We start from the raw sequence: 24,604 nt of genomic DNA, 5'->3' as shown, positions 1-24,604 counted from the left end.
AGTTTTGTACCCGCTTTGTAACACTCGTTCGGTTGTTTGCCCTACTTCGACGAGGTCTATATTTATTGCAAACACTCAGTGTAAGGTAAATTGGGTCTTTGGTGTAACCATCAACTCGGAGTGTCCAGTTTGTTTGCGAATGCTCTTTGCTATAGCAAAGCAGTTCTGGACAACTTTGACATTTGATGTAGTGTTAAAACTAAAGCCATGAGAATATTAATAACTAAAAAGCGCACCAAACCGGATTAAACTGCGGCCGGACAAACTGGCAAAAGTAAAATATTAGTAAAATATTTGATATTATCATGTCCAAGAAAAGTAAACTAACGATATGAGCTAAAAAATATATAAAATTAAAGCTGACTTTCGAAGAATTCTAACTAAAAGAAGATATAACTCCGCCATAGGTGTTTAATTAGCAAATTAATTTGTTTAGTCATATCCATCACCATCAATGCTAAACATTTTCAACTGTTTCTGCTCTTCTAGCTCAACTGTAAGTACATTTTCCGTAAACCGCTTCGTGGGTTTCTTCGGCAGTGACCAGAAAGCCTGTTTCTTCCCGAACTTCTGTGCTTGTTCGATAGTTTCCGGCAGCAGTTGGTGCAGAGTCTCTGGTAGAAAACCCGCACAAATGGCCCCTCCAATCATCGTCAATCCAATAAAGATATACGGTAGCCGGACGTCATATTCCATCCCCAGGTGGACCACGTAGGGACCAAGAATGCCAAACAGGTTGGACATGATAACGGCAAAGGCCAAACCGGACTGTCGCAAGCAGGTTGGATAGATTTCGATGGATTGCAGATTAACCGCGAAAAAGCTTATGCTGGCGCAAAATTTGACGGCAATCGTAAGATAAATGCTAACGGTTTCATACTGCGAGTTGCGTATTATCAGCAGAATCGGAATGCATAGGGCCGAAGCTGAGAGATAGGCCAGTGAGTTGGTAAGCCGTCGACCCAGATTGTCCGACATCAGCTGGGCGATTTTGTAAGCAGGTAACTCGACCGCACTTTGCCACAGAAAGTTCAGAAACGGGTTGCCATCCATTCTAGAGCTTAACAGTACCAAGATGAAGTATGTCACGTAGGTGAACATCCTGTATGGAAACATAATAATTGGTTAAAACTATTCAGGATAATTTTATGTAAAAAAATCAATAACATCTTATGGATAAAACAATATCTTAAATCGCCAATTTTGTACATTTCAAATATCTGTCATTGCATCACTGTCAAATTTAATAATTTTAAATAACAAAAACAGTAAAAACATGAGGGTCGTGCTTTCAGAAAACAATCAACTTTATTGCGTTGCATAGCTACGATTCCATCTGCTCCTCCTGGTCAGCCGCCACTTGGTGGAGTTTTTCCGCTTCCTGCATCTCCTCACCAAGCGTCGGTTCGCGGTGCAATTTCGGTTTCTTCGGCAGTGACCAAAATTTTTGATTCTTTCCAAATTTCTGTGCCTGTTCGATCGACTCCGGTAGGGCCTGGTGAAGCGTTTCCGGTAGCCAGGCAGCACAGGCTGAGCCGAGAACCGACAGAAGCCCAATCACGGCGAATGGATACCGGACGTCATACTCCGTGCCCAGATAGACCACATACGGTCCTAACACACCGAACAGATTCGCCATGATGGCCGCAAAGGCCAGTCCGGTCTGCCGCAAACAGGTCGGGTAGATCTCGATGGACTGCAGATTCACGGCAAAGAAATTAATACTGACGCATAGTTTCACGGCGATGGTGAGCGTTATGACGATGGCCTCGTATTCTGAGTTTCGAACGATCACTAAAATCGGAATGCAAATTAGAGCGGCTATCAAGAATGCCACCGAGTTTGATACTCGTCGGCCCAGGCTGTCCGTCAGAATTTGACCAACTTTGTACGCCGGCAACTCGATCGCGCTTTGCCACAGGAAATTCAAGAAGGGATTGCCGTCCATACGGGAGCTTAGTAGTACGAGAGTGAAGTATGTGATGCTGGCAACGATCCTGGAATAATCAGAGTATTCAGTTACAATTATTTTTACTGCGGGAAGTCGTCTGTATGTTTCAACAAATCCAATCCTTTTAGCCAATTGTCATTCCACATGCGTGCTGATTTTGGTGAAGCGAACGTTTCTCATGCTGCCGATCATGCTTCTAGCATCACGTGTTTTTCATAAGTTTTCGCTAAACAGACACTTCAATTACTTTAGCATTCAAACTCACAGCACTAAAATAGCACTATGCAATAATTGCATTGATCTTCCTAATTTATTGAAATAATTAAAATAATATAAATTGAGCTTGATGTATCAAACTGTTTTTTGACGCTTTATTTAAAAATATAGGCACTAGTTTAAAATAATCGATATGCAAAAATAATCAATGAATCTCTAAGTAAATAGCTTAAAAGAGCTTGCAGATACCACCCTGTCCCGTGTGAGTAAAACCTTCGAGGAGTATCTGACTGTCGGAAGGAAGAAAATGGACGTGAAAGAGCGATATGAAATGACCAAAACAGTTTTGATGTAATGCCATTATGTTATTGTTGTGAGTTGTGAGCAAGTATGTAGTTTGACAAGCAGACATCGACCAATTAGGTATATACAGGTGTAGCGAAGTTAATACACCGTAAGAAATTTTATCATGGTGTTGGTGAATTTGGAAAGCAACCAATTACGATTGCCTAGAACACACACAATCCCGTTGCGGAAAATCTGAACCCATACTAAAGTTACTGCCACCGTCGGACAGGGGACACGTGGGGGGGATGTGTCACGCTAGACGCCAGCGGGCTCAATGCTTGAACAGCCGAGACGAGATAGTGGGAGTGAGGAGTCGCGAGCGTCGAGGATTGGCGAGATTGGAGGAGACTACAGCCGAGAAGGCATCAGATAGACGCACACTACAGTTGAAATGCAGCGTACAACAGTGACCGAGAGGACGGTATTTACTAATCTACGAAAGATATGGAAACTGTATTTATTCATATGACGAAGCCACAAAGGCATTACGAAGAGCTTTGAGAGTCACGTAGGCGCAATGTCCATAACAAACGAAAGCGTCACTTAACAACGCGTCAAACAATCCGGTAATTGGAAAGTGCAGCGCCAAAAGTCAACACATATGACAGCAACATGATTCTTCCCAAACTAATTAATTATCCACGACACAAAAACAGTGCATTGTCGTCAGAAGTAAATATTGACGACTGCACCGTGACTGAAAATCAACCCAAACCTATGGTTTATGATTCCACTAGTTAAGCTACACAAGACCAGCCGAATCCATGTAAATTGTCCAATCAACCAATTTGGAGACCGCGAGTCAATTATACGATAGAGGCCACAATGAAGTTTGAAGCCGATATGATGTCGGCACTACATTAATTAACAATCCTTAACAATCATCATCCTTCTAAGATGACAGTTCTGTAAGGGAGGGGGGAAATGTAGTGCCACTGCCTCGCGCGTCCTGTTTCAACATAATATCTGTACCCAGATTTTGACCCCGGAAGACTACAACCGCCAATTTGGCGCTTGGAGCATCACCCAGTGTGAACTGGGAGTGCGCCGTGAATACTTAACATAGAGCAATACTCAACAACAATCTATGGATATTTAACAATTTACTCTATAAATGACCTATACATTACATTTTCGAATTTTACTTAAGGTGTTACAGTTTAATAAGCAAAATCGGTACACTGAATGCAGTACAACCCTGGCTATAATTATTAAAGATCTGCCTAGAAGTTGGAAAACCGTGAGGAAAATATACCGAGAATCGACATTTTCCTACTTGGTATCAACTTTCACTATCGAATCAAAAGTCTCCTCCAAACGCTCCAATTCAGGATGTTCCGTGGCCAAATTCCGAAGAAAGAGGTGTTTGAAATACCAAAACAACGAGTCATCTGATTTACGAGTCTACGCAGACGACCGTATATGTGTGTTGAGACGCAAGGGCAAGTTCTTCAACTACACCCTTACTAACACACAAGGATTCCCGCTTTTAGAATCCAGAGGATTCTTATTTTATAGTGCAAGCGATTCCCTTACCCAATTATAGGTATCCCGGAGATTCAACTATTCCCAGCAAACCACAAATCGTATGATAATGTGTGAAAATCATCTTAAATATCGCTAAACAAACTCGAAGTCGTACATAAAGCTTAATAAAGCGCACCCTAGTTTAAATGTAAACTTCGTACAAAATGATAGTAACTGATTCACATACGATTTTCGTCACGGAATTCAAGCTGTATAGCATTATGGATCTAATCATGTTGAGTCGGATTTCATCGTATACAAATACTTATGAATGTGAATTGTTTTCATATCATTTGTAGTACGTATATCGCCCCCAAAACAGTACGCATATGCTGGTTTCGTACATCGAATTAGATTTTTCTAGATATATATCGGTACATATGTCATATTTGTTACTTTGATATACGTACAAAAATGTTTGCTGGGTTGGATTCTCATATAAGAATTCTGGTTCTATAAGCAAGCCATTCTGTGTGAATCCTCTGCAGAATTCCTTCACCTTCCAATGCATTGCAATGGTAGTAATTCCAGAGACTCTGTGAGAATATCTTTGGTTTGTCCGGACAGTCTAATCAACGTTCACGCTCCGACAAATGATAATTCCGCTGATGTAAGGGATGAGTTCTATGACAGACTCAAGTGACCTGAAATGGAGAGTGCCCAATCCGGAACGTGAAAGTCGTCATAGTTTGTGTGCAACATTGTCGTTTTGTCATTGGAAAACATAGCCTTGATCTACCGACCAATGATAACAATCTGAATCTCGTAAACTTTGCCGTGGTCAGAGGAATGGCGATCTGAAACACCTAACGGGTGGCAAAATTTTGGAATTTTTTTCTCAAGCTGTAAAAAAAATTTGCGAATGCATCTCTTGATTCTACCAATCAATTGTCTGCAATTCGTGGTTCTCCAGTTATTTTTGTACACCAAGGAACTCAAAGTTCTGAAGAAATATTCGATTGGGCGCACTGAGACAGATTTTTCGGGTCGTGGTTTTTGGGTAAAAATGGGATCGAATGGATATTCAGGAACGATTGTGTTTTTTGGCGTAATGCGATGATGCTCTATCCGGCCAAAACACTTATTGTCCATCTGCATGATGTTTTTGTAAAACGGGATCAAAATTTTCTTCAAACATTCGTCTGGTGCATCTTAATTGAGAGCCAAACCAGAGGGCTTGTTGTTGAAGAAACGAGAAAGAGAACGATGTCCTTCTGCGTCCATAATTTTGGCTGGTCTTCCACTACCTTGCTTGCGAATAGTTGTTGAGCATCTTAGGATATGGTAAACAGTCGAAGCCGCAACATATTTGCTTTTTAAATGTGGTACCGTATACTTTTTGTCGAGATTTCTGTTGCAATTCGTAGAAGTGTACAACGCGCTTCCGAAATGCTTCTTGTTTCGACGCCATTTTTAGCAAAACTGGGCAAAACAAAATAAAAAATATTAAGAGAGAGAGCTAACACATACATACTCTCATTTATCTCTGAGCTCGTTTGTTGTTGAGCATAAGGGCCACGAAAAAATTCCAAAATTTTAGTTGCCACCCGTTATTTACTTACTTTCTACGTCTGAATATTAGGAAACATACCAACAGGCATCCAAATAGAGACTCTAACTCCCAGATCGATCATGTCCAGATTGACCACCGACACTTTTCGGATGTTATCGATGTACTGTGTATTTGGGAACCCAATTTCGGCTCTGGTATAGGTTTGAAAAGGCTCTAGCTGCGGGAAAATTGAACTCACCGTCTTAGAAAACGCGAGGAGTACGAGGAGCACGTGCTCAATGATGCGAATTAGCGATTCGTCAGCAATGAGACACGGAGTTTCTACAAAACGGTGAAAAGCAGGAATTTGGCCATGTCTACAATGTGCAATACTGGCACTGGCAATCTGTTCACAAAACGGCGGTAGCGGCCATATGGAAGGAGCACTTCCAGACGCTGCTGAGTAGTTGAGGAGCTGAGGAGCTGAGGAGAGGAGAGTAACATTAAGAATAGCAGAAACAGGATAAGAATCATGAGCGATGGCCACCCTAGTAGCACAGTTGTTACAAATTAGTTGTGGCAACCGATATGTAACTTATTTTAGTCGTAAATAAGTTATTGTAACTAAAAGTGCCAAATGTGTGCTGCTTGGGCAAGTTCTGGAGCCCAGTTGTGGAGTGAGTAGAAAAATGGTTAGGTTGATGGGAAGAACGGTATCCCAGCTGAATTTCTTAAAGCAGGAGGCGAGCGATCGTGTGAAGCAATCCACCAGATGATTGTCCAGATTTGGGTGGATATCGTTCTGAGGAATATGCGGCTATAAAGTGGGAACCTATAAACGAAAAAAATAATTATTGTCAGGAAACAGGGAACTATTTACAGAGTTTTGCACTTGGCCATTGGTGGATCGCTCTTTCCTCATGTAACCAGCACATGTAGCCACGAGGGTTTCCCGCGACGGCGAACAGAAAACGACATTGACCACATCTGCATCAAATGAAAGTGGAGAAAAAGTCATCTTGATATACTCAACAAACGCAGCGTCGATATTACATCCGATCATCACCTTGTTATCGCTGAGAAACGATTGCGCGTCGCACTTGTCCAACAACGGTAGGAGAAAATTGGGTATCGTTGCGACGTCCACTGATTGAAGAATCCTGACGTCGAACAACTCGACAATCTCGAGTCTCGGAGACCCTTAAAGAGCAATGGACCGTCATCAAGGACGGCTTCATTACGACCAGTGCCGAAGCTCTCGGCAAAGTGCGGAATGGGTGCAGAGAGTTGATTTTGGATGAAACTTGTAGAAAGATCGACGAACGAAGAGACGCGACAGCAGGCATTGTGCAAGCGCGAACCAGAGCGGCTAGGACAGTTGTCCGTCAACTACATACGCCGGACTGAAGACATAGACGGAACAACTAAAGAACAGAACGCTAAAGAACAGAGCTGTTCAGTTACTGACTGACCATATAGAACAGCTTAAGCGATTGGCAGAGCATTTTGAACAAATCTTTCGAGTTTCAAATGTCGGAGATCAACAAAACCAGCAATACGTGGCACCAATAGTTCGCTGCATTAATCGTGTCTACACTGGATAAAATTGAAGCAATCATCAAAAGCGCTTGAAAAAACTATCTAAGCCTAATCACGAGAGAAAATTTGGCTAAATGAGTTGATCACGATTCTGAGGAGGCATAAGCGCAAGAGCGCCAAAATAAAGACAGAGATCGTGAAAAGCTGAAACAACTGTCCCGGGCTAATGACACGCGCAAGTTTTACGAGAAGGTGAACCAAACTCGTAAGGGCTACACACCTAAACCTGACATGTGCATAGACGAGAGAGAAAGCTTGTCACAAACGAGCGCGGGGTATTAGCCTAGGGCCTAGGTGTTAACCTACGAGTTCCTACAAACGATAACAGCGTGCCGGCACCCGCTCTCGAAGAGATTCAGCGAGAAATCGGTAAGCTGAAGAAAACTAGAGCCGCCGGAAGGATCGACTCCCGACAAAACTCTAAAAGATGGCCAAGAACCGCTAGCAACGGCACTTAACAGAATAATTTCAAGGATTTGAGAGGAGGACAAACTACCGGAGGAGTGGATGCAAGGTGTAGTCTGTTCCATCCACAAAACGGGCGATCGGTTAGATTGCTGTGATTACCGCGGCATTACGCTGGTCAATCAATGCCGCCTACAAGGTGCTCTCCCAGATTTTGTTGCGTCGTCTATCTCCAATAGCAAGAGAATTCATAGGGGCAGTATCAGGCGGGCTTTATGGGAGCCCGTACTACTACGGATCAAATTTTTACTTTCCGACAAATCCTCCAGAAATGTCGTGAATACAACGTGCCCACGCATCATATTTTCGTGGATTTCAGGGCAGCATACGACACAGTTGAACGCGAACAGCTAATGCACGAGTACGGTTTTCCGGACAAACAAACTACCCTAGAGCGAGTGATGTGCTTCGTGCGCGTTGCAAGGACCTTCTAGAGTCCTTTCGAATAACGCAGAGGGTTGTACCAAGGGGATGAACCATCCTGTATGTTATTTAATACCGCTATTGAACGTGTAATCCGGCGAGCGGGCATCGAAATGAGTGGAACTATCTTTAGCAAGAGTAGCCAACTGCTAGCCTTCGCAGACCTCGACATCATTACTAGAAACTTTGGGATGGCGGAAGCAATCTAGGAGGATAGGGTTACAAATCAATGCGTCGAAAACCTAATATATGGTAGGAAGAGGCTGCAGAAAAAGCAACGTTTGCCTTCCACGGACAGTGACTATTGACAGCGATGAATTGGAAGTGGTTGATGAATTTGTATATTTTGGATCTCTGGTCACCACCGACAATAATACGAGTAAAGAGATTCAACGATGCCTTCAAGCTGCAAATCGAGCCTTCTTTTTCCTCCGCAAGATGCTTCGATCAAGGAGCATTCGCAGCCGCACAAAGCTGACGTTGTTCAAAACGCTAATTAGACTGGTAGTCCCCTACGGACTTGAGATAGTGACTTTGCTTACAGAAGAAATAGGGGCGCTTGCCGTATTTGAAGAAAAGGTGTTGCGGACTATTTTTGGCGAAGCAGAAACGGACAGTGGAGAGCGGCGTAGGCGCATGAACCTCGAGTGGCAGGACCTACTTAGAGAGATTCCCATCGTACACCTAACGAAAGTTGGGAGACTACAGTGGGCCGACCACGTCGCAAGGATGCCGGACGACGAAAGGGGCTCAACATGCTAGATAGCTCGACCAGGTTGAAACCGACTTGCGTGTGGCGAGACGCGCAACGAATTGATGATGAGTAGCCCAGGACCGAGTACATATGGAGAGGAATTCTTGATACAGAAAAATCCAACGAGATCTGCAGAGAAGCACTCGACTGGAATCCGCAAGGACAACGTAGAAGAAGCTGACCCGGAGGTTTATGGCGACGCAGCTTACCCAACAATATCCGGGCTGTTGACGATAGGCAGTCCTGGCGACAGGCGGCGAGTAACCGTCGGTAGTAGAGGTCTCTGATTTCATCCCTTTGTTCTGCCGGACCACTGAACATGGACCAATAAGACCAACTAAGCGTTCTCAAGTTGTGAAAAGTTTTGTCATGTTTTTTTCTGGATTTCGTGTGTTTACCTACTCATCATGATTTCCAGGTACAATATTTTGTTTATAAATATATTATAATTCAGTAAAAGATTAAACAAATCATTGATGATTTATAAGTAAAGGATAGAACGATTATCGTTAGGTACCTACTGATATAATCAGTGGGCATGCATATTAGTTTAAGTTTGTACAAAAGAAAAGAAAGTTTTCTTACAAAACTATCGTCAATCTTCTTTAAATTAGACTTTTATAAATATAATGAAATTATTTCTTATTTAGTGGTAGAACAATAAAAACTACTTTGTCATAGAAATGTTATGAAAAATTCAGTAGTATCCCCAGTTTATACATTTAGCGATGTTAATATAGAAGCATTGAATGCAAGCTAAACTAACTACTAAACCAGCTAGCAGAATGCCTACCGTACAATACTAGTAGGCTCATTCATCCATGCTAGCCAAACTCGAAGAGGCTTCCGCCCTTCGAAATCGAATGCTCCACCAGCCCTAACTTACCAGCACACGACGCAGAGGATAGTGTTTTTCGCCATCCGCCAGCCGCTGAACAGGGATGCCATCCCGTAGACGGTCTCAACCTTCCGATTGGAGAACAGCTTTTCCAGTGAATGTTCATCGAATGGCACCTGGCGGACCCCGTTGCAGGCAGCAATCTTTCGCAGCTCCCGCATCGACCGACCGTACTTGCCTCGGGTCGCCAGCCACCGGGGAGACTCAATCAGGTATCTATGCAGGGAATAGAGAAAAAAAAATTTGACTGAAAGTACGGTGGAAACTCGGATAAACAAGAATTGAGAGCAGCACGATAATGTCTTCTGTGGCCGGGAAAATGGTTCGGAAGTGTTAGGTTCGGTTCCAACCATATTGTACAATTTTTCCCACCTAAGCTGCGAACAGCAACGGAAAAAAGTGCACAACATTCCCGCGAGTCATGCAACTGCAAAATTACTTTCCACCATGTTATTGCGGACGCTATGTGTCTATGTGTTCGCGATTGTGTATGCATGTGTTATTTTGCCTGATACCCGGAGGCAAGCTCGAATCTACCAGCATCCTGTGGAAACGATGTGCACGTGCAGTTTGCACCTCTTTTCCCTGAATGGATGTTGTTGTGAATGGGATTATTTATTGGGTGTTGCCATTTTCGTTGAAACCCGGTATTGTTGGCTGGGCGGGAATTGAAACTAATATGAATAAATTACATTTTCCGGCATGGAAACGAACAAAATGGATCGAAAGGAAAACTGTTGTTTTGGATGTGTGTGCGTTTTTTTTTGCGTCTCGAAAATTGTTGAAAATATGGAGCGTTTTAAATTTAGCAACTACAACTTACTGGGGAATGAAAATGAAAAAGATTATCGGAAGTGTGGTGAACATCAGCGCCCAAAACCAGTCGCGTGTTGCCCAGAATACCATCGGTAGTATGCAGAGACCCGTCGTCCAGCCGATGCATTGCATCATAGAGATGTAGCCCCGTCGTTCACTGGGAAAGGAGGAAAAAGAAAATTAAGTTTTCGAAAGGTTTTTTTTCCTCTCGCTATATATGACAACGTACCTTTTGGAAACTTCCATGGCAATGATCAATGGCGCCTGGAAAATCGAGTTGGCCGTAAGCGAACCCAGCACGGCGGCAATGCAGAACACGATGTAAATCGAAGCCGTAAACATCGAAATCAATCTTCCGACGGTGATGATCAGTACACTGAAGTAGAATACCGGCTTTCTGCCGAGACTGTTTCCATAGTCATCAGTAGTGGAAAACAATGGATTAGAAAAAGAATCGAAACAGATTGGAAATCTTTGGAATGTTTTTCTTCAATTTATTTTTCAACTGATCCATAAATTCAAACTTTCTGAGAGTCTCAAAAGTGGTCTAATAATAACTTACGTATCGCCAAGTTGACCAAAAATGAACGTCCCGAACAGTTCACCAAATCGATTGTACACAAAAATGTTCGTTTCCCGGAATCCTTTGTCGCAGATCCAATCATGTTCAGTGATGGGAGTCCGATCGTAGTACGTTCTATCGTAATCGTAGCCATAGGCGCAGTCTGAAATCGCAAATGGGAAAACAGATTTTAATAATAGGTACAACAGCATTGTTTTACGACTGAGTAATGGTAGTTTTGATTTTCAAATTTGTGATGTTTCGTTTAATGCGTAATACATTCCAAGCATTCGATATTTATAGTAAACCATTTAAAATAATATGAAACCATAATCAAACCAACAACTAATACGACTATCAGCTTCCAATTCAAAATCAATTTCCCTAAGCGATTCGGAAAAAACGACACCTATAAAAACCGCCATCGGCAGGGCCATAATCGTATTACAGAATGTTTACACATCTTCGGTACAGTTTAGCGCCGAGATAATCCTTTCCTCAATCATCATCAGTAGCGGGAAAAAGCAAACAGTCCGTAATCGAGCGGAAATCCTTTACGAAATGCTCTATCTACAATCTCAAGATATGCAACCTTTCTGCCGCGCGCCGTCGCCCGCCGGTTGGCGCACTTTAGAAACTGTTCTTTCGGCCAAGCGTGACGAGGATCTTATCTGAACGGGCCAGTCGGGCCGGGCCAGGCCAAGCCGAGCCAAAGCATCGCCGTTCGTCTCCGACTTCGCCCAAAGAAGCAAAAAACACAAAATAAAAGTAACGAGCGGAATCCTTCAACACGAGCTCGTTGAGAAAAAAGCGACCTATGGAGCAGTCCCTTAACAATGTTTATGCAAATCAAATTGAAGGAAAAACAACAGCTGCTCGACCGGATTTTCATTCATCTGTATGTATGGTTATGGATCAACGTCAACAATCACCAGTTACAATCACATCGTTGAAAACGGGTTCGGTTGAGCACCGAAGTGGGTACTTACTGATAATATCCGTGTCTTGAAAGCTCCATTCACTGTAATGAACTTTCAAATGGTCCTCCGTTACGTTGTACATCTGACACTTGCTGTAGCTCAGTAGACCTTTGTTGTCCGTTTCCCTGCAATCAAAATATGTGAGAAAAAAACCCCAAGGATTTACTTTTGAAAATTTCCTATGATGGAAACAAAATATTTAAAATATCTGACAAGTTCATTTGTCTCACCTCGGCAGTGTTAGATTCTTCCACATTTCCGCATCGGAAATGTTATACCGCTCCATTCCAGGGACGTGGCAATTATGGGGCGGTTTGTTCAGTGCCAGGATGATACTCATATAGGACATCGATGCGAACATGATGGCACCGACGTTGAAAATTACGTTAAACCGATGCTGAAATTTACCATCGTTGCCGACCTTCTCGAGAATCCCATCGAACAGGGCATCGTCAGCGTCCGTATCGGCCATATTTGCGATTCAAGTGCTCACCGGTGCGAGTGATGATCGTTTCGGATTAAGCTTTTCCGCTTTTTCGACCTGTACCTTAGCCGGCACACCACCACCCACCGGGGCGGCGCCGCGGGACGGGACGGGATGGTCTTTTGCAGGCGGAAAAAAGCGGAAATCGCTGAAGCTAAGGGAAATGCATTTCAGGATGAAAGTGAGTGCCATTAGAATTATTTCAGTCAAATCTGTGAAAAGCTGAAAGCAGTTGCATTTAAAGAAACGGATTTATTTCGAATGCAATCAGAAAAATCCTCGGGCTTCCATCCACGGCTTTAGCTTTCTCTATGCAAAAATTTAAGAATAACAGTACAAAGCTTAAATCACCTTGTATTCCGAAACTTAAACGATACCGCTGTTCAAGATGCTAGGTAAATAATGTGTATTTAGGAAATAACATTAGGATTTAATTTTTTTGCTACCAAATGGTAAATATTAATAAACTAGCTGAGTGCCCGATCTTACTCGGGGCGTCTTTGTCTCACAGCCATTTGTACATCAATTATTGTAACCGAAATGCTTATAATGCAAAAATATAACGCTTGTTTCTCTTTTGGACGTTCCTCCCCATTTGCCATCTTCCCCTCTTTTGCCTACACGGTCACTTACACATCTGTTTTCTTTACGGAATCTATCCCTATAAAAATGGATATCTGTCTATCTGTCTGTCGGCATGTTTCTTATAGAATCGAAGACTACTAGACCGATCGGCGTGAAAATTTGCATGTAGAGGGGCCGGGAAAGGTTCTTATGATAGTTAGAGACCCCTACCGCCCATCTCTCTAAAAGGGGAGGGGCTCCCATACAAATGAAACACAAATTTCTGTATAACTAGAGAACTAATCAAGCAATTGGAACCAAATTTGGCATGTGGGTGTTTTTGGAGGCAAGATTTTTTTCTGTGGTGAATTGAGACCCCTCTCCTCTTTAGGAAGGGAATTATGACCTCTCTCCCCTTTAAGAGGGGAGGCTTCCATCAAGCAAATGGAACCAAATGTGGCATGTTGGGGTTTTAGTAGGCAAGAATTTTTTTCTTATGAATTAGGACCCTTCCCTTGTTTTGGAGGGGGGACTACCATACCAATGAAATGCAAATTTCCTCATAACTTGAGAACCAATCAAGTAAATGGAACCAAATTTGGCATATGGGGCTTTAGTGGGCAGAAATTTTTTATGGTGAATTATGACCCCTTCCTTTTTTGAGAACTAAACAAGCAAATGGAACTAAATTTGGCATGCGGGGATTTTAAGAGGCAAAAATTTTTTCTATGACGAATTAGAGCCCCTCCCCTTTTAACTTAAAAACGAATCGAATTCGAGAAATTTTAGACTTTTCCATCAAATATTAGTCAATAACAAGAACACCAGAAACTACCTATAGTATCACTAGATGTGTTGTCAGCGACCTGCCGTCGGAAGCGCCGACCACTGCGGGGGGTAGCCCCCAGGATTTATGTACAGCACAGTTTCTGTTTTGGCACTACGAAGTTTGTCAGGTCAGCTAGTTCCCTATAAAACCCTATAAAAAGAGAGAAACAAAGACATTTTTCCTATTTGCACCTTTCGCTAACAATGGCCACCCCAATAAAAAAATAGAAGATGCAACAGTGCTTCTTCCATGGATACAAAAACCTGTCCAGGCTTGTTATTTCCTCACTCATTGTGCAAAAAGTGCAACTTGTTTTGTTCAACACAATGAGCAGAACTGCTTTCAGAAATGAGAAATAAATCCACACAATGAGAAACAGACTAAACACAATGAGAAAAACTGACGCGCAGAAAAACTTCTTAGTGCGCTCTTTAAATGAGCAACTTTCGGTTTTGCTCCCGGCCCTCTCGGTAGCTACAGTAAACGTGAAAACAAAACAACCGGTGCGCGTACAGCAACTATAGACTCAGAGGCGTCGAGACAATCAAAAGTCGTTAAATTTTGAATCTTAGCAGAGAATAACATTTGCTTATAATGGGACTTTCCTGTTGGTGCGCGTCAAGAAGCAAATGCATGGGAATTCAAATGTTGTCATATCTAAAAACACTTTTTGCGCACTGTTGCCATTGTGACATGCCTAACCATATGATGCAGTTGCGTTCACGGGCAGCCAAACTCAACTGAATATACTAAATGTAAGAATCATGATTCAACTGCATTAATGGATTAATATTTTTCTGATGGCAATGACCGCTACTGACAATCGTCGTTTTTTCTCAACGCACTACCCATGTTAAAACTACCCGTAGTTGTCATACGTCAGCGCATCGCATCAACGTATTCAAAGTGTATTAACATTCTCCTCAATGAGTAGCACAGTGTGCGGTTGCTCATACAACTGCGTTCAGCAAGAAAGAGAAAAGTTAAAATGAAACGGAGCAGAATAAATCGCGTTGAAGACTGAGCACAGTTTGAATTTTTCTCTTCTCTTTTTTTCTTCTGAGGAGGAACCATCCCTGAACCTGTCATTCCTTTCATCTCACTTCAAGACAAAACTTGTTTGTCAACATTGTTTTTAGTTTCACCACCAGGAGCAAGTATCCACGAATTATTGGCCGAGCCCACTCTGGAACATGCCCCATAAAGATGAGAATGGGAAAAACATGGTGTTGTCAGATCAACTCCACACTGTTTGAAAGATTGCCCCTGTGACTCAAATAAACTCGGTCAACAACACTTAGCACTAACGATCGAACACTTTACAAATCTACAGCTGCGAGCATTGCAATTTAGTGTTTCATATTCTAATTTTTTCTGTGGTACGGATGAATTGTTACAGTCATGTGGGCGTTACTCTCCCCTTCCTGTCAGCAACCTCCAGTCATCAACTCCCTCTTTTGTCCCATCATCACTTATGGGAGAACCGTCCAAACATTTCGGAGCCTTTTTCCTGTTACCCCTCCCCCCCTCTTTTGTCAACCCCTCAGTTCTGAATCCCTTATATCAAGGAATATGTATGCGGTCGGTAGTATGTAGAACGGTCGGTGCGGTCGGTAATATGTAGAACGGTCGAAGCATTTCGGAGTTATGGCCTCCCCCCCTTTTAGGGACCCTCGCCCCTCCTTTTTGTTAACCCCCCAGTGCTGATTCTCTTATGTCAAGAAACATGTGTGCCAAGTTTGGTGGAGATCGGTCGAAGCGTTCTGGGGCTATGGTGGAACATACAAAAATACTCACGCTCACTTTTATATATAGATATTATAACAGTAATGTTCCGATTTTGTCAGCTCCCGATTTTGTCTACCCCCGATTTTATCAGCTTTTTATCCCGATTTTGTTAGCCTATAAGTTTTGTTGTTAACTTTTGTGCTTTTAAACATGATTTATAGAACTTTTCAACCTGCTTGAAACTATTCTGATTCTCTGGGGAAAATGTTTGAATAAAATGATGCCTTCTTGCGAATAATTCGTGGTCAATATTAGGGTATTTTTATAGTAAAAGTTCTATAGTTCCTAAACAAGCAAAGATAGAGGTATACTATATTCAGCAATGTTGTGTATTTTTACTATTTGTATAACTTTGCGAAACTGGAAAAAGTCGTACAATAACTATAAAAACAGCTAAAATAGAAAAACAGATTTTAACGATTTTTCATTTACGAGAAATAGGATTTTTCTATCTTTACTGAAGAGATAGAAGATTACTGTCTTCAGCAAAATTTCTTGTAATAATATGTTGAATAACTTTGCAGAACACATCAATGTGTTATATTGAAACTAAAGAAAAATAAAAAATTTATTGCACTTTTAGCGGGATAAATCAAAATTTGAATTCCGCTGGACGATAGAACTTTTAATTTCAAAAAAGTCTTCTAAAGGTTCCATAAACCTAAAACCAAGTGTTCCCACTCAAAGGTAATGCGCACCAAAAAAGGTTCTGGACCAGTGTGCTGTACCCGGTTCAATGAGCTTTCGATTGACCAATTGAGGGTTAAAATTTAATTTTTAGTAGAAGTCTTCGATATTGCAAGATCTTTAGTCTTGAATTTTGCTAACATGTTCGAAAAAATATATCCCGATTTTGTCAGTTTCTCCATTTTGTCTGCCCAGAATTCAACATGGGGCTGACAAATTCGGAACATTATGGTATTAATAAATATTGATATTATTAAATATTAATATTAATAAAGTTCTTCGTAACTGTTGGATCCATTGAACTATGAATACCGAACACTGGACATCGAGAGGGTCCGTAATTTCCTCATTGGTGTTCCATTATGATGAAAATAGAGTGTCGGTAGTTAATGATAGCGCCAACTATTTTTTTTAAATATTATTTCTGCTTAAATAAAAAAATTAATTAACAAAAGATTGAAATGAATTGTTCCATGCACGACTAAAAGGTCCATGTTGTTACGGAATCTAATGACCATCTCTCAGATGGCAATATATAAAATTCAATTTAATTATACATCACTTGTTCTTGCCTTGAGGCCAATCTCTTTTGTATCTTATACAAACAAATATCAATTGTTGCCATCATTCTTTTATCTTTATAATGTAATTTTGGTTCCACTTGCAAGTGGTATAAAGGAAGGAAGAAATTGTTGACCAGCTTAGTTATAATAAATCGATCAAACCGTACGGATCATTTTCTTTCTTCGTTCCGAACCGCGCGCATTTCGCTTGTTCACCGTCGCTGTAGGACCTCGCACCAACATATGGTCCTTCGAACCGGATTCGCGAGAACAATCGCCTTGAATCGTGCCGGCCTGATATTTTCCCGTCGCGTTACTGGCCTCGTATCCTGCCAAATCGGCCTCAGTGTTACTGCCAAATCGTGATTAAAATATCGAACAACTCATCAGTGAGGACATAGTGACCCCGTGAACAGCAGTGCATTAAGTAACGATGATCGAAAAGCTAATCCGTGAACGAAAATCGCTTGACCCGCGAATCAAGCGTGTGATTAAAGTAATTAAAAACCTAGTGCCAGAAGAGGCTGAAGAAACCGACATTCAATTGGAGCTCGATACGCTCAATGATATATGGACCAACTATTGTTCTGTGCACAAAAGAATTATAGACGCAAGTGAAAATGATGAAATGTACGTTGATGCCGTTAAGCGGCAATGTGCCTTCGAAGAAAATTACATCGCGCTAAAAGGCCGCCTGCTGAAAATCCAAAAAGTACTAAAAAATCGCAATAGTAGTGCGGACAACCAGCCACCTTCGCAAAATGACGCCATTTCTCTACTCGCAAACCAACAAGCCGAGTTCATTCGCTTATTGTCCTCTCGGATGGCTCCGATAGCCACCGCTGACGTTGTGCCAAGCAATCTTGATGCTACTACCGTTCCACTTTCGGATCTAAAACTACCACGCATGAATTTGCCAGTGTTTTGTGGTGACTACCTCGAATGGCAATCATTCTTTGATTTGTTTAGTAGCATGGTTGATCAAAATCCTTTGTTAAAGGACAGCCAAAAGTTATATTTCTTAAAAACCAATCTTTCTGGTGAAGCCGCATCACTCATCTCACATCTTAATATCGAGGATGCTAACTACATTGTGGCACTAGAAAAGCTAAAATCACGGTACGATAAGCCGCTCGAAATCGCGCACAAACATATTCAACGTTTTCTGAACCAGCCTGCTCTGACGTCACCGTCTGCCCCCGGCCTGCGCTCCCTTCATGACGTATCTGATGAGGTAGTGCGCGCTCTTCAAGCAATGAAAAGAGAAGATCGGGATACATGGTTAATCTACGTGCTCAGTGAAAAATTGGATACAGAAACTAAACAATTATGGTACCAACGTATTACTGACATGCAAGAAGAAGAGGTTACACTGCAGTGCCTGTTGAAATTTATGGATTCCCGAAGTTTTGCATTACAATCTGTTCAACCAACTAGCCAGCGAAACACTGCCGTTCTCACCACACCGCACAGTGGTCCAAACAGCGAAATACGTGATCGTGTGATATTGCGCCAAAACGTGAAGTTTTTCGCATATAGTTTCCTTAGGAACATTTCTTGGTATAATAGGCCCCTTCTTGTGAGAGAAATCTTTGGGTGATTAATTCCCTTAAAAGTGAGATACGAAATTTATTTTCTCGTACATTCAAGATATAGGTTTGGTACTTTCGGCAAAGTTGTAGTAAATATTAATGCAAACAACTTTGTCAAAGACACCATGCTTGTATCTTTTCATGGAAATTATCTATGAAGCGTTATTCGTGGACAAACCCTTTAAAACAGTTTCTAAACCCTGACTTATTCTGGTCAAATTTTACGTGTTCCTAGTGTTCTAGAAAGTTGTTTATCTTGCTAAAATCAATGTTTTTGTAGAACATTGTTATACGTGATTTTCTAAAGTTTCGGAGATTTTGAGCTTTTTTGATGAAAAATAGTACTTTTTTGAGCTTAAATATTTCCCAAGGTGGCAAATGGTGCCAGATCAAACAACTCCTACTCAAAAGTACAACAAAAAGATGTGTTGCTTATTTTATTTTTGGTTTGAGGAAAGTTAATTGTTAACTGCTTGTTAATTCGTGTTTTCTAATTAAATAGTTATTTAGTCATTCCGAGAAAATTCGGCCTTCTGTGACTGTTGTTGAAATTCGGCCATTTGGATTTCAGCCATTCGTGATTCGACCATTTGTGTTTCGGCCATTCGGTACCAGCCCATTATGAGTGTGATCTTTTGAAAAGACACAAATCTAAGGTATTGAACAAAATAGATTTAAGTTAGTTATTTGGAAGTCTTGCTCTTATTAATTGCGGCAAATAATTTTAAGCCTACATTCATTTTCGACTCGAAAATAGGCGAAAAAATTGCTGGTAACTCAACTTGTTAGAAAGAGATTGTCAACGTAAACAAAATGGCGTTCATTGCATCCGAAGTACATTTTAATTGTTCTCTAAACATGACTGAGATGGATTTTTAAAACAACTATAACTTTTGAGGATACAAACGGATACAGACAATTGACACTTGCTTTTAAAGGTTTTTTGTTGTACTTTTAAGTAGGAGTTGTTTGGTCTGCCACCATTTGCCACCTTGAGAAATATTGAGGCTCAAATTAGTACTATTTTTCATCAAAAATGCTCAAAATCTCCGAAACTGCAGAAAATCGCGTATAATAATGTTCTACAAAAACGTTGATTTTGGCAAGATAAACAACTTTCTAGAACACTATGAACACATAAAAGTTGACCAGAATAAGCCAGGGTTTAAAAACTGTTTTGAAAGGTTTGTCCACGAATAACGCTTCATAGACAATTTCCATGAAAAGATACAAGTATGGTGTCTTTGACAAAGCTGTTTTTATTGATATTTACTACAACTTTGCTGAAAGTACCAAACCTGTATCACGAATGTACGAGAAAACAAATTTCGTATCTCACTTTTAACGGAATTAATCACCCAAAGGTTTCTCTCACAAGAAGGGGCTTATTATACCAAGAAATGTTCCTAGAGGCATTATATGCGAAAAACTTCACGTTTCGGCGCTATATCAAACGATCACGTATTTCGCTGTTTGGACCACTGTGCACCGGCGAGACCACAGCATAAAGGAATTACTACCAATACGTTACCGTTCTGCGAGATTTGCTCCAATTCAGCGCACATGCCCTCCCAGTGTAGTAAATTCTGTCATATGAATCCCAATGAACGTCTCTCTTTTGTCAATCGGCACAAACGGTGTCAAAATTGTCTTAATAAACACCCGGGTGAAACATGCAAATCTAGCAATTGCAGAAAGTGTGGTCTACGACACCACACCCTCCTTCATGCTGCGTTCGAGTCTGCCAACCTTCAGGATCAGTACACACCGTCAACATCGTTTGCAGGTGTTACTAGAGGGAACTCGACTGCACATTCTTTAATTTCTGCTGTCGCATCCGGTCTGGACGCACCCAGAGTTCTTTTGCCGACAGTGGACGTCACTGTTCAAGACAACAAAGGAGGCTCACATGCTTGTCGAGCTGTTTTGGATAGTGCGTCACAAGTCAATTTCATTAGCCAAGAATTGTGTGACGAGCTTGGCCTTGACTTGATGGAGGCTAATATGGACGTTGAAGGAATTTCTTCCACTCCCATTCACGCAAACAAGCACGTGAACATTATCATAGCATCCCGATGCACGGGTTATCGCATCACGGTCCCGTGTATGGTGCTTAAACGAAAACTCTTCCGATAGAACCGGTCAACATCGACAATTGGTCTATCCCTGGATCTGTTAAGCTTGCTGATCCTCTATTCAACCTGCCAGATAAAATCAGCGTTTTGCTTGGCATCCAACTCTTCTTCCAGCTTCTCGAGCCTGGAAAAATATCTCTAAGCTCTGGTAATAACCTGCCTACTCTTCAAAATACAAAACTTGGGTGGGTGATTGCCGGACGTTACCAAGAGGTTACACACCACCGTGTACTAATTCAACATGTTTGACAACATCCACCGACGAAAGTTTCAACCGACAACAACAAGGAGTATGCTACAGGTACGTGACGTCATCAGTCCAGTTCAATGACGATGAACGCCGAAGTGAAATTCAGATAGCGGAAAGGGAAATTCAGTCGGTACCAGAAGGTCCTGTAACGGACGTGCCGGTAGGATTCAACGACAAACGGATTACAAAGGCTCTCGGTACCCACTGGCAGCCGTGCAGTGACGTGCTCCAGTTCTCGTATATCCGAACGAAGATTCTTCAGCGCACAAAACGGGCCATGCAGTTGCCAATCACCACCAGTTTCAATCGCCCTCGTTTACGTTTCCCTGTCATCGTGTCGGCAAAGCTGGCGATTCAACAGTTGTGGGAGCTGAAGGTGGCATGGGATGAAATTCTCCCCGGTGAGTTATTCGACAATCAATTAAATTTGGTGCAAAATCTTTCCGATCTCAAATCATTACAGATACCACGACGAACAATTATTGCACCTGGAACATGTCGCCTGTATCTGCACGGCTGCAGTGAGGTATCCGAGCTAGCTATGGAAGCATGCGTAAACATCAACGACTTAGACGCAGCGCGAATTCTGGCCTCTTATGAGATACGATGTATGAGGATCACGTGGTACCGTTTGACATTGCAGGGAATCGATAGGGCATTGCGAAGCTATATTCAGCACGTCCAGAATCAGCATTCTTGGAAAGAAATTAACCAACTCCACGTTTCGGATGTCAGCCGTTGCAGTTCTCTACAGTCTTTGCTGGATAAAATCATCTTCTCATGGTGGGCGGAAGTTCGATTTTCTCGGCGTTATTCGATCCTTCGGAGAATGATTGTCACCACGAAACTTCGTCGTGCCTGTATCAAATGTGCTCGTTGGAGATGTGCAAAACGATGATGAGTATGCCCTTCGGGCGACATAGTAATGAAATTTCTGGACGAAATTTGGTGGGCGGCTTATGTTGTTACGGAATCTAATGACCATCTCTCAGATGGCAATATATAAAATTCAATTTAATTATACATCACTTGTTCTTGCCTTGAGGCCAATCTCTTTTGTATCTTATACAAACAAATATCAATTGTTACCATCATTCTTTTATCTTTATAATGTAATTTTGGTTCCACTTGCAAGTGGTATAAAGGAAGGAAGAAATTGTTGACCAGCTTAGTTATAATAAATCGATCAAACCGTACGGATCATTTTCTTTCTTCGTTCCGAACCGCGCGCATTTCGCTTGTTCACCGTCGCTGTAGGACCTCGCACCAACAGTCCACTTAAACTTGAGGTATTTCTTTTAGTTTCTTTTAAGCATGTGAAACACAGCATTAAAAATTTTCTCGCACACTCTAAAAATCCAAGCTATTTGCACGTCAAGTAGGATTTCACTACGTTGCGGAAATTTGACAGAAAACCCATGGAAAACTGTCAAATTGCCGCAACGCAGTAAAATCAGTATGCATTGTGTCTGGGCCTTAATCAAAATCTTTTGAAGTAGCCAAATTAACTGTCACCAACACATTAAAAGTGTTTGGCAAATGTTTTTCGACAGTTAGGAAACCTGAAGTGGCAGTAAATTGAACCGCCGTCAACAAACTGGGAGTATCCTGCAGCGAGCTAAATAACCGGATTGCCGATTTATAAGATCCGTAGTAGTGGCACATGGTCCATTTGTAGCCTGAACCTCCTTCAAAAAATGAACTTGTGGAATTTAGTGACTGCAAAAACTATCGCCAGACCTTCACGATCCGGCTGGGAGTATCGTTTCTCTGCAGCGTTGAGTGCCCGGGAAGCGTGCTGAATGACCTTCATTACTGGGAGCGTCAGGGAACCTATGACTAACTGTTGCCCCAACTCTAATTGAAGACGCGTCGGTGAACACTATAATCTGCTGCTTTGGGTCGTAATGGGTAAGCAAGAGATCGGAGGATAAAATATCCTTGAATTTAATAACCGCCTGCTGGCATTCCGCAGTTATATCTCATCGGTCAAATGAGAACACAGAAGGAACATACTACTCAAGCCATAAATATTGATACCTGATATTCCACTCAGCCAAAATTTCAAGAAAGCATTCCATTTCATTTACACATTTTCACACCTAGTTACTGCAAACGAATGGCAAACCATAAACGCTTCTACATTTACACTCACATTTTTAAATCAAATAACTAACTTTGAAAAACTTCATACTCTTCTCATAAAACCCTTTCACGGAAATCACTTCAATCACATACAAGCCGAAATCGAAATAAGAACTAGAATAAGATCAAAGTTCACAAATAGTTAGACAGATCAGCGGGATTGGCTGAATAATCAAGTAAATGCAATTGAGAAATGCACTAACTCGCGATAACATTCTAGGCTGCCACTCTGGCTGTCCGGCGCAAATTACAATCAATCTGGAAATAACCGCCAATCCGATGTGATTATCACCATTCACAAGAACGTGGTCGACCAGTTAACCCTATGAAAGCAACAGCTATTCAAAGGAAACGCCGCACATATTCCGACCACACCAAAAAAATTGATACATTTCCGTAAGTTTTGGGTTCGAGGACGAATCTTTAAAAGTGTTCGCTTAACTAAATCCGTTTACTTATCTTTCGAAGCACAATAAAGAAAAAACCAACCGTTTTATCTGCCGAAAAACCTTAAAACGAGCGCGCAACCAGCATCCACTCGACACCGACGCTGGACCGTATCTGCCGTTGAACTATCGCCACCGCCGTAGTGTCACTATACTGGCGGCTAGATTGGAGTGTGATTACACAGGCTTACAGTTATGACATTATCTTGTTAGGATCCTAGCGGAAGCCGATGCCGCAAAGCGTGCAAAAGATGATTCTCCATGCGTCAAGCTTGAACAGCAGATGAGCGCAGATCTGTTGGAGGAAGTGGAAATGTAAACACAAGCCGTAAACTAAATCGAATCGGTTAGACGGAGGAATACTGACTTTTTGGAACAGAACTACGTCCTTCTATTAAACGACGAGACTTCGTCAATTACCAGAATGAACAAATTCAGGGTTAGTTTCGCTTCCAAATATACTCTACCGACGGTAAGTGAGCAAACCGACGTGAGGTAGCGCTTTTTGGTTTATTCCTAAAAAGCATATCGGCGTGCATCGTCTGTGCGTCCAATTGTGCCGCGTCATCTAACGCGATACACTTCCAGATTAAAGATCCAGACCGGCACGATAAAGTTAGGTGCGTTCTTATCAACAGAGCAGAGCGGTATCACGGTAGCTGGAAAAAAGCAGATCGCTACTTGTGACAACTCGCTTAACTGTTCTAATTGACTGATTATTCAATTGAAAGTGACGTTCGTTTAATTTTTCGTAAATAACATTAGCACTAAGCTGCTTTGCGGAATGTGGCAGGCACTTGCCTGTTTAGTGAGAAATGTAATTTAGGCAATAACCGCCAAATTTAAAACTCGTGCAAGAGCTAAAAATATACCAACATAGTAATTTTTGATTAGTTGTGTCCGTTAGATTTAAGCGTATAACACTACAGTGTCAATGTCTGGATAACTTGCCTTGTTATGGTAGGAAAGGTGATAATCAGAAAAAAAATATCGTAGTGAAAAATCTCTTGAATATCAGCTTTGCCACATCCGGCATCCTTGCGACGTGGTCGACCCACCATACTCTCCCAACTTTCGCCAGCTGTACGAA

At 41.7% G+C, this 24,604-nt stretch overlaps 1 protein-coding gene across 1 annotated transcript; it reads right to left on the bottom strand.

Moving 5' to 3' along the window:
- Window positions 1-432: 432 nt before the first annotated feature.
- Window positions 433-23,597, bottom strand: LOC128745492 (carcinine transporter-like). The gene is made up of 9 exons (XM_053842566.1): window positions 23,558-23,597; window positions 12,262-12,669; window positions 12,041-12,156; window positions 11,052-11,214; window positions 10,719-10,895; window positions 10,497-10,646; window positions 9,662-9,889; window positions 1,329-1,997; window positions 433-1,102 (listed from the first exon to the last, which is right to left on the bottom strand). Exons 2-9 carry the CDS (start codon window positions 12,501-12,503, stop codon window positions 433-435), a joined length of 2,415 nt encoding a protein of 804 aa, XP_053698541.1. The 5' UTR covers window positions 12,504-12,669; window positions 23,558-23,597.
- Window positions 23,598-24,604: the final 1,007 nt, after the last annotated feature.

The sequence above is a fragment of the Sabethes cyaneus genome, chromosome 1 (assembly GCF_943734655.1).
Source record: "Sabethes cyaneus chromosome 1, idSabCyanKW18_F2, whole genome shotgun sequence".
In the NCBI taxonomy this organism is placed as follows: Eukaryota; Metazoa; Arthropoda; class Insecta; order Diptera; family Culicidae; genus Sabethes; species Sabethes cyaneus.
This window is presented reverse-complemented; position numbering and strand designations above follow the sequence as displayed.

What these genes read in the sequence shown, in the direction of transcription:
- LOC128745492 (XM_053842566.1), bottom strand. Translation starts at nt 12,503, where the DNA reads ATGGCCGATACGGACGCTGACGATGCCCTGTTCGATGGGATTCTCGAG. An exon ending in AAGAATCTAACACTGCCGAG is followed by an intron (nt 12,157 to 12,261) that starts GTGAGACAAATG and finishes TTTTGATTGCAG; the next exon opens with GGAAACGGACAACAAAGGTC. An exon ending in TCAAGACACGGATATTATCA is followed by an intron (nt 11,215 to 12,040) that starts GTAAGTACCCAC and finishes TTGCGATTTCAG; the next exon opens with ACTGCGCCTATGGCTACGAT.